Below are 10,005 nucleotides of genomic sequence, written 5' to 3'. Positions count from 1 at the left end.
CAACGCCACAAACTTTGCCTCTTCTCCTTGTGTCTCCATTCCAATGGTCTCGCTGGTTAGCCTTTCAAGAGACTAAGATTGTGGACTGGCAACGCAGTAGGAAATCGAGAGGCAGAGCAGCATCAGGTTGCATTCCCCCCAGGCGGCCACTAGGAGCCACCCTCTTCCATTCCGAGGCTCCGGCCAACGCAGCCTGACTGTTGCCTGTGCGCGCCCTCTGCGGATTGGCGGGACCGCAAAGAAGTCGCGCTTTGATTGGGCCGCTGTCAGGTGTCGCTGCCGGCAGGTTCGGCTGCGCGAACCGAGGGAGGCGGGTGAGTGCGGGCCGGGGGCGGTGGGGGAGTGGCTGGGGCTGGGGGCGGTATCGGGGAGGGTGGGCTCGGCGAGGGGCTCGGCCTGCGCTCGGGGCTGTGGGTAGTCCCGGGTGGGGACGGCTTCGGAGGGAGGCGCAGCCTGGGGGCCTCGATGTCAGCGTAGGGAGAGCGAGGCGGGGACGGCGGGGGCGGGCAGAAGCTAGTGCAGTCTGGATGGGAGGGCGGGATTCGTGACCCGGCGCCGAGAGAGAGGACGGCCGAGGGGGTCAGTGGGAGAGCAGACGGGTGTGGAGGGGTCTGAGGGAGTAATAAGGAGAATCTGGGAAGATGGAAGGCTTGCAGGGACAGGGCTGGGGACCCTGGGAGGAGGAGAGGGGCTGGATTGCAGGGGAGGGGGCCGAGGTAGAGGGTCGTGCGCTAGAAGCCGTGGGAAGGAAGGACCAGCGGGGCTGGATGCAGGGGAAGGAACTGGCTGGCCAGGGCAGAGGGTCTGCCGAATGCTGGGGTTACTGTGGAGAGGAGGTGAACCTCCAGGAAGGCTAGTGTGAGGAAGGAACGGCCTTCGGGCGGTATAGGAGATCATTAACTGTTCATCATTAACGGAAAGATGCTACCAAGTGTACCCTGGAGCCTGCAGCAGGAGGATCCTGAGTTCAAGGCTATCCTGAGCTACATAGATTCTGTCTTTAAACAAAAGTGTTAACAAGGGTGATGACTCATGTGCAGGTTTGAAGTGTTGTTTACTTCTGGGAGTCACTGAGTGGGAAAATTGGCTGGATTCGTTGGATTAATTAGTGATTAGTGCAGCAGTCCGGGTGGGGAGTAAGGTTAGGAGCCATTTTCACAAACTAGAGAGAGAGAAGGTAGGATGAGTGACCTGATAGGACAAGCAGCAGACCCGTGTCAGAATAAGGAATATGTCAGAACATTACAACTTGCTGTAGGAAGGAAGTGGGAAGCAGGCAGGGTGATTCATGCCTGAAATCCCAACACTTGGAGACTAAGTTTGAGGTCAGTCTGAGCTATAGAGTGAGACCTTGCCTCAAGACAACCATTAAATGAGGTGCACAGGCTTTGGGGCGGGGATTCACTTTTGAAGGTGGGAAAGACTAATATTGGTAGTGGTGTGAGAAGTTTCTGTGATTGTTTTATATACTATTGTTGGAGCCTCTCTCAAATGCAAGCTGATTCCAGAAAAGTATAGAACTATGTAAGTTCTCTCAATCCTAAGAGCTAAAGAAGTTACAGTTCACCCTTGCTGGGTTACCCTTCTCTAGGTCTGATGTATTAGTGATCCCTAGATTGCCTCCTTGTTACCCCCACCCCCCAGCCCTTCCCTTCCTTCCATAGTAAGACTGCCCTTTAGCCCAGTGTAGAATTCTTATGCAACAAAGTTTGGGGAGAAGATAAAGGGGAAAGAGCACAGAAAACAGGAAAGTGGTTTTGAGAACATCTTCTCAAAAGCTCCAGCTTCTCCCAGAAGTGCATCCATGTAAACCCTGGCCTCGCCATAGCTATTCCTGTCAGGCTTCTATTTTTGCTCTGTTAGCTTAGAATTTGGACCTTCATCTTCCTTCAGTCTATGTTTGAGAACAGACTTCTCCATCCTGTTATTTCCCAATACAGAGTTGTAACAATTCCAAAAATATGGCTGGATATTGTTTAAAACCAAAAACAAAACAATACAACCAGGGAAGACTCAGAGGGCATCGGGGTGAGGAATCTTAGACAAGGGGAGGACTCCTGTTCTAGAAAAGGACAAAGAGTGTGGCAAAGTTCTAAGTGGGGAAGTTGTGAGATATCTTTGGGAATGCCACGGTGAGGTCACTGAAAGGGAATTCGAAGTAATGGTTCGTCAGTCAGGAGGAGTGCGTGTGTGCAGACTGCAGTGCATAACTGGAGACGCCGGGTAGAAGAATGTTCTGGTCTTGTGGTGGTTGAGCAATCGGCATCAGATGATGAAGACTGAGGTCTATGTAAAGGTCATCTACAACATTCTAGTCAAAGCCGTGACCCTTTGGTCATGGAAGAATTTTAAATTAAAACAGAAGTTATCGAAGACTTTATAACCCTGCAGTAAGTTAATTTACTCGAGGAGCTCTTGGCTTTATTAGAGTTGTCAGTGTTTCTGAGAACTGCTGTGGAATATGGAAAATGTCTGTTGAGTGACTCCTTTTCTTTTTGGGAAATAATAATAGTTGCTCATCCTGTTACAGTCCACTACTAGCAACTATCAGCTTTGTGTGTCTTTGCCTCAGATTGTTTTTGAGCTTTGAAAGTAGACATTTGTTTATAGGTTAAGCTGCATAGGTGTCACTAGAAATTCCCATTGCCATCCTCTCTTCTTCAAAGGTAACCACGGTTACAAATTTGGTCTTTTCAGCCCATTTAAAAAATTATGTATTTAATGTATCTGAGTACACTGTCACTGTCTTCAGACACACACCAGAAGAGGACATCGGATCCATTACAGATAGTTCTGAGCCACCATGTGGTTGCTGGGAGTTGAACTCAGGACCTCTGGAAGAGCAGTCAGTGCTCTTAACCACCGAGTCATTGCTTCAGCCCCCCATTTCTATTTTGTTTTGTTTTTCAGACAGGTCTCACTGTGTAGTTTTATCTAGCCTGGAACTCACTAGACCAGGCTAGCCCTCTACTCAGATAGCCCTGTACTCAAAAGCCCTGCTTTTGCCTCCCATTGTCAGAGACTAAAGGTTACCATGCTTGAATTTAGTCTACTTTTAAACTGCTACTAACTGGGGCCTGGAAAAAATGGCTTTAGTGATTAAGAGCACTATTTGTTCTTTCAAAGGACCTGGGTTCTGTACCCAGCACATGGGGCTCTCCTGCCTACATGGGCACTACACAAATGTGTACATAAACACTTACAGATAGAACACCTGTGCATGCAAAACAAATGCTTAAAAACAACAACAAAACCACCAACAAACTTGTACTAATTGCCTTTGCAGTCATAAATAGCACATGGTGTTTATACAAATGAATTGTGTTACATCCTTGGCAGTTTGAAGTTAGGAACTGTTGTATCTAACTTACATGTTTGCTACGACTGTGTGTGGACCCACAGCACACTGTGGAAGTCAGAGGACAACCTGTGGGAGTCAGTTCTCTCTCCACCATGTAGAGATCTCTCCACCATTCGGTCCGTCAGGCTTGGCAGCAAGCGCCTCCCTCCACTGAGCTATCTTGCTGGCTCTCTTTCATTTTTAAAATTTAGTATCAGGGTTTTTCTATATTCTGGATCACATTTTCCCATTCTTTTCCTTATGGCATCTGGGTTTTTGTTGTTGTTTTTGTTTGTTTGTTTTTGTTTGTTTGTTTGTTTGTTTTTGAGACAGGGTTTCTCTGTGTAGCCCTGGCTGTCCTGGAACTCACTCTGTAGACCAGGCTGGCCTTGAACTCAGAAATCTGTCTGCCTCTGCCTCTGCCTCCCAAGTGCTGGGACTAAAGGTGTATGCCACCACTGCCCAGCTTGCATCTGGGTTTTTTTTTGGGGGGGGGGGTTTCTTTTCTTTTCCTTCCTTCCTTCCTTCCTTCCTTCCTTCCTTCCTTCCTTCCTTCCTTCCTTCCTTCCTTCTTTCTTTCTCCTTTCCTTTCTTTCTTTCTTTTTTTTTTTAGTTTGACATAGAAAAGAGAAGAATGTCCTCGTGTGCATCCGCCTGTGTAGGGGAGTATGGCAGTCTATCCCCCATGGTGATGCTAACAGTTTGGACTGGATAGATCCTGAGATAGAATATACATTTTAGAATTCTTGTGGCATTCCTGTCTGCTCATGAGATACCAATATAGCACCATTCCTGTCTAATAACCAGAAATGTCTCCTGACAGATGTCTTTCTGGTACATCAAAGTCACTAGAGTTTCCATTAAAACTCTAGGTGTATGTGTGCAGAAGTGGAACTGCCTGCTTTTTCTGATCCAAATTCATAAAACCGTCTTACCATGTGACCTTAAGTAGGGCTTTTATCCAATGTGGCTGCTGCTATGGAGGACTCTGTCCTAGACCAGCATTGGTTCTGAAGTTCTAGAGGACAGTGGGTGGACCACTGAGATTTCAGTTTGAGAATGGATGAAAACTGAAGTGTGGGTAGTTATCTCAACCCCCAGCCAGCACCAGACTTCCTTCCTTGAACTGATTTTCTGAATGTGGACATCTGACTTTTATGGTGTTGGAGTGAAGGAGAAAGGGATACACAGATATTAATGTTCTGATACAATGCTTAAAGAGGAGGGTGTCCTCAATAAATGTTTGTCAAATTAATACCATGTGATAATGACGATGGAGTTTAAAGGCAGAAGCTCCTGAGTTGTTGCCCTCCTCTGCTCTTGAGTTGACCCCTTGGTTCTAGCGGTGCTGTGGGGGTGGAGGGAGCTGGGAAGATTGTGGGATGGATCCGGGTTTGAAGTCAATGTCAGTCTAACCTTCTCTTGGTAGGAATCGACAGTAGCCTTCCTTGAAGAAGTGCCTCTTCTCCTTGCTGCCTGGAGTTAACATTGTTTCCTGTTGGCAGAATCCGTGGCATGCCAGCACTGTAAGGCTTAAGCTGCTGATCCTCTTACCAGTTCTTGGCCGGGGTGGGGTAAACAGGGGAGGAAAGGAGCCCTTGCTTCCCTCTTACTCCTCTTTAGTCCTGACATGCCACGTAGTTTCCTTTCTTATTGGTCCTTTCCATGGCTTTGTTTCTGTTCTCCCCAGACCCTTGTAGTCTCCTCTCAGTGTCTAGACCCCTGTACCCCATCCCTGCCCACTGTAAGGGTGCTTGCTTGGATTCTATGCTGATATGGGCCCCTCTTCTGCAGAGCGGGATGAGTGGGTGTTCCGGTGGGGATGTGGTCCTTGACGGCCAATGAGGACGAGAGCACTACAGCCCACTTCTTCCTCGGAGCTGGAGATGAGGGCTTGGGCACCTGTGGAATAGGCATGAAGACAGAAGAGAGTGACAGTGAACTCCTTGAGGACGAGGAGGATGAGGTGGTAAGTCTAGGCAAAGGGACATAGCTTGGTATTGGGGCCCCTGTTGACAAGACTCCCTTTTATAAGCAGGTTCTATCCTGCCTTGGGGAGGGGCAGTAGAGATTGGTGGGTCGCCACTCTGAAAGCCCTGTTCAAATGCCCCTCCTTCTTTTGTCTGATGGTCACCACTTTTTTTGAAGTACTTTTCCTACAGTGTTTCTTCTGTGGTGGTCATCCTTTATCCCTTAGGTCCAAAGTCCTGACAAGAAACTGCCCTTGAAAGATGTGGAGGTGACATGGGTAAGAATCAGGAGTTCTTGATAGTACTTCTTTTCTGTAGCCTCCAGAACCTCAAATTATTGTTGGCATCTGTGCCATGACCAAGAAATCCAAGTCCAAGCCAATGACCCAAATCCTAGAGCGACTCTGCAGATTTGACTACCTGACCGTTGTCATCCTGGGAGAAGACGTGATTCTAAATGAACCTGTGGAGAACTGGCCGTCCTGCCACTGTCTCATCTCTTTCCACTCCAAAGGTTAGGGTCTGGGAAGGATGAGTGGCAGTGGGCATGGAACTCTTGCTATGCCATTGCTAGAAGCCTGTCAGCCCCTCAACACACAAGAGAGCAGTGGAGAGGAGTTGGCCTCCTGTTTCAGGGTTTGCTGAGTGTGGCTTAAGGCCCATACTCCAGCCTCACAGGGCGACTCCAGCCTCACAGGGCGACTGACTCCAGGGCCCTTAGATCCAGGTTAGATGTGGATCTCTGGGAGACTCCTCCATGTACTTGGATTCATTTTTCCTAATGAATGTCCCAGACTTGAGCTGGGCCAATAAGTGCGAGGCTGGGTATGTGAAGGAGCTCAGCGGCAGCTTCTGGCTCTGATAGGTCAGTCTCTCCTGCCACTCCCCACGCCTCCCCGCCTCTCACTTTCTTTGGTGTCTCCATTTTTCCCCTCCATTACAGGCTTTCCTCTCGACAAAGCTGTTGCTTACTCCAAGCTTCGAAACCCCTTCCTTATCAATGATCTGGCCATGCAGTATTACATCCAAGATAGGTATAGCTTCCTATGGACCAAAGGGGTGGGGTGGGGCCTGAAATGCCCATTTTAGGGGGCCCACTCTGGGATGAGCAGAGTCATTTTGTTTCATTTTTTGTATCATATCCTATTGAGTTCTGGTTCCCTGTGCAAATAAAATCCCTAGCCTCTCCCCTTAGTCAGCCCTACTCTTCCTACCTGGCTAATTTATTTGGGGATGACAGGAGGGAGGTGTACCGGATCCTACAGGAGGAGGGTATTGATCTGCCACGATACGCTGTCCTCAACCGTGACCCCGCCTGTCCTGAGGGTGAGTACCTGACTGTGTCTAATCGTTCTCTGCTTGATATTCATGATATATCCCAGTATTTGTCCTTTAAACATCTGTATACATATCTGTGTGGGCCTTTGACTATTGGATTGTAAGAGTTGTGGGTCTTTAGACAGCCTTTGAACTGTTATATAGATATTATCATTATCTGAATACCATATATAAGCTTCGGCATATCTGTTATAGGACATGGTCATAAAAATTTAAAGGCTATATAGATTAAAACTCCAGGGAAATGGGATTTGGAGATACTCTACAACCTTAGGCCCCGAGAACGATCACACACCCGTCTTTCAGAGTGCAACCTGATAGAAGGTGAAGACCAGGTGGAGGTTAATGGAGCTGTTTTTCCCAAGCCCTTTGTGGAGAAGCCAGTGAGTGCAGAGGACCACAATGTTTACATCTACTACCCCAGCTCCGCTGGAGGAGGAAGCCAGCGCCTCTTTCGTAAGGTTGAAGAACAGAATGTGGCTGTTGGGAAAGGAGAAGGAATCTGTGTATAAAGCCTGGAGACGGAGGCAATATTGTTCCCCTTCTTTTCCTCCTAAAGATCGGCAGCCGGAGCAGCGTATATTCTCCCGAGAGCAGTGTCCGGAAGACGGGATCGTACATCTATGAGGAGTTCATGCCCACAGATGGCACGGACGTTAAGGTTACGGTGGATGCAGAGATTTAAGATGTCAGGAATGGCAGGGTGGAGTGAAGGAAGCGTGCATGAAGAAGGAAGCGTGCATGAATGGGATCTTTGAGAATAAAACGCGATTTCAGTTGACTTTCCTACTCAAGTAAAGATAACAAGTGAGATAGAGACGTTCTCATTTTCACTTTCAGAGCGAGAGCAAGGTGCCATGGTAAATCATATAAAGTTGGTAAATTATTGGTTTATTAGGGCTAGACAATACAGCCAGAGTCCTAAGGAGAAATAAGACTCAGTACCAAAAATATCACTCTCTATATTTTTTTTTTAAAAAAAGTCTTATTACATTTATTGTTTGTGTGTGTGTGTGTGTGTGTGTGTGTGTGTGTGTATGCGTGCATCATAGCATGCATGTAGAGTCAGAGGGTGACTCGAGGGAGTCACTTCTCTCCTTCATCTGAACCTTGGCGCTCAAACTCCAGTTGTCAGGCTTGTCAGCGCACACCTTTAGCTGCTGGCCCATTCTTTGTTTAGAGGGGTTTTGTTTGTTTTGTTTTTGTTTTAAGACAGGGTCTCACTGTGTAGCTCTGGGTGACTAGAACTTGCTGTGTAGAGCAGGTTGCCACTGAACTCACAAAGAACCTCCTGCCTCTTCCTCCTGAGCTGAAATTACAGGCGGGTGCTACTACTCTTGGCTGTACAGAGTTTCATTTTTGACTCTGGACTAGTCTACAGACCTAGTGCTCATACTGTCTTTTCATATACAGGGTGAGCTGTGGGCATACTCAGTGGTGCTATGTACCTGCAGGTGTACACAGTGGGGCCAGATTATGCCCATGCCGAAGCTAGAAAGTCTCCGGCTTTGGATGGGAAGGTTGAACGAGACAGTGAGGGGAAAGAGGTTCGATATCCAGTCATGTTGACCGCCATGGAAAAGCTGGTGGCCAGGAAAGTCTGTGTAGCTTTTAAGGTAAGATTGGGCTCATAGGGCTGTGGGATGAAAGAAAGGAATAGAAACAGGGTCTGAGAGCTACCTCTGACTCTTCTTGCCTTTTTGCTTTTGCAGCAAACAGTTTGTGGATTTGACCTTCTTCGTGCCAATGGTCATTCTTTTGTGTGTGATGTCAATGGCTTTAGCTTTGTCAAGAACTCGATGAAGTACTATGATGATTGTGCCAAGATTCTGGGGTAAGAGACCTAGAGGTCGAGAGCGTGGGGTATAGGATTCAGTAGCTTTCTCTGTATGAGCTGTGCCTGTTGTCCCAACACTTGGGAAGTGGAAGCAGGAAAATGAGAAATTGAGGGTCATCCTCAGCCATATGGTAAGTTTGAAGCTATCCTGTAATATATAAGACTATATATAAATAAATACAGAAAGCTTTTGCTTTATTTTAAATATTTTTAAAATGATTCTGAAGTCAAAAAAGAAGAAGGAGGAGACAGGATGCCTCAGCCCGTTGCTCCCTCAGCACTGCATTCCTCAGAGATGGCCACTGTAACAGTGCTGGCTATAGCAGATTGCCTTTCTTTCCCATGTGTAAATAACTATATTTAGTTTACTGACTGTGATAATTCTATGACTTTGCTTTTGAAATAGTCTGCAATACCTAAACCATTCTAAAAATAAGAAATGATCGCTATAGTAAACATCCACAGATATGGTAGTTCTAGCCAAGCACTGTCTAGCTTAAGAAATATACTATTAGGCTAGATGTGGTGGCACACACCTTTAATCCCTGCTCTTGGGAGCCAGAGGCAAGTGGATCTCCGTGAATTCCAGGTCTGCCTGATCCACATCATAAATCCCAGGCCAATCAGAGCGATATCAAAAAAGAAAGGAAGGAAAGAAGGCAAAAAAAAAAAAAATTCACTTAAGGGCCGGCAAGATGGCTTAGAGGATACAGTGCATGCTATACCCATTTAGCTGTGTGAACTGACTCCTGGAACCTGTGTCAAGATGGAAGGAAAAAAACCAGCTCCACGCATGTGTCTTCTGACCTCCACACATGTGTCTTCTGACCTCCACACATGTGCATAATAGATGTACCTACATACATATCATGTATATTTAGGCACATAATAATTAATGAAAAAAGGAAAGAAAACCTCATACTATTAAGAGTTGGGCTGGGTGTGGTGGAACATGCCTTTAATCCCAGCACTCTGGAGGCAGAGGCAGGTGGATCTCTGTGAGCTCCAGGCCAGCGTGGTCTACATAGTGAGTGCACTGACAGCTCTTTCAGAGGTCCTGAATTCAATTTCCAGCAACCACATGGTGGCTCACAACCATCTCTAATGGGATCTGATGCCCTCTTCTGATGTGTCTGAAGACAGCTACAGTGTACTCATATAAATAGAATCTTTAAAACAAACAAACAAACAAAAAACTAAAACAACAACCAACCAACCTAAGACAAAGCAAACAGAAAAAGAGGTATGATTGTGCACACCTGAGGCTAAGCACTTGCGAGGCTAAGGCTAAAGTAGAATGGTTGCCACAAGTTTAAGGCTAGCTTAGGCTACAGAGTGAGACCCTGTCTTAAAACAAAACAAAAATAGGCTGTGGTTGTACACACATATAATTCCAGCATTCAGGAGACTGAGACAGGAGAGCTTCAAGTCTGAGGCAGGCTTATGCAAGATCCTGTCTGAAAAAAAGCTCAAGATATAGCTCAGTAGAACACTTGCTCAATCCCCAGCCCCTCACAAAA

General features: G+C 46.8%; 1 protein-coding gene across 16 annotated transcripts in view; it reads left to right on the top strand.

Annotated features, from left to right (window-relative positions):
- The first annotated feature begins 258 nt into the window (after positions 1-258).
- Ppip5k1 (diphosphoinositol pentakisphosphate kinase 1) overlaps positions 259-10,005 on the top strand; it is a 44,948-nt gene continuing 35,201 nt past the window's right edge. For 15 of the 16 annotated variants that reach the window (XM_052183391.1, XM_052183388.1, XM_052183384.1 and 12 more), the window contains exons 1-10: positions 259-314; positions 4,770-4,866; positions 5,135-5,309; positions 5,629-5,824; positions 6,254-6,344; positions 6,551-6,636; positions 6,955-7,109; positions 7,208-7,309; positions 8,103-8,264; positions 8,361-8,482. In XM_052183391.1, coding sequence (XP_052039351.1) covers positions 5,163-5,309; positions 5,629-5,824; positions 6,254-6,344; positions 6,551-6,636; positions 6,955-7,109; positions 7,208-7,309; positions 8,103-8,264; positions 8,361-8,482 — 1,061 coding nt within the window. In that variant the 5' untranslated portion in view covers positions 259-314; positions 4,770-4,866; positions 5,135-5,162. Of the gene's footprint in view, positions 315-549; positions 580-4,769; positions 4,867-5,134; positions 5,310-5,628; positions 5,825-6,253; positions 6,345-6,550; positions 6,637-6,954; positions 7,110-7,207; positions 7,310-8,102; positions 8,265-8,360; positions 8,483-10,005 lie in introns of those variants that run through there. The other variant, XM_052183381.1, reaches the window with a different exon arrangement.

Source organism: Apodemus sylvaticus, chromosome 5 (genome assembly GCF_947179515.1).
Source record: "Apodemus sylvaticus chromosome 5, mApoSyl1.1, whole genome shotgun sequence".
NCBI lineage: Eukaryota > Metazoa > Chordata > Mammalia > Rodentia > Muridae > Apodemus > Apodemus sylvaticus.
The sequence above is the reverse complement of the archived record's forward strand: the minus strand, read 5'-3'. Positions and strand labels throughout refer to the sequence as shown.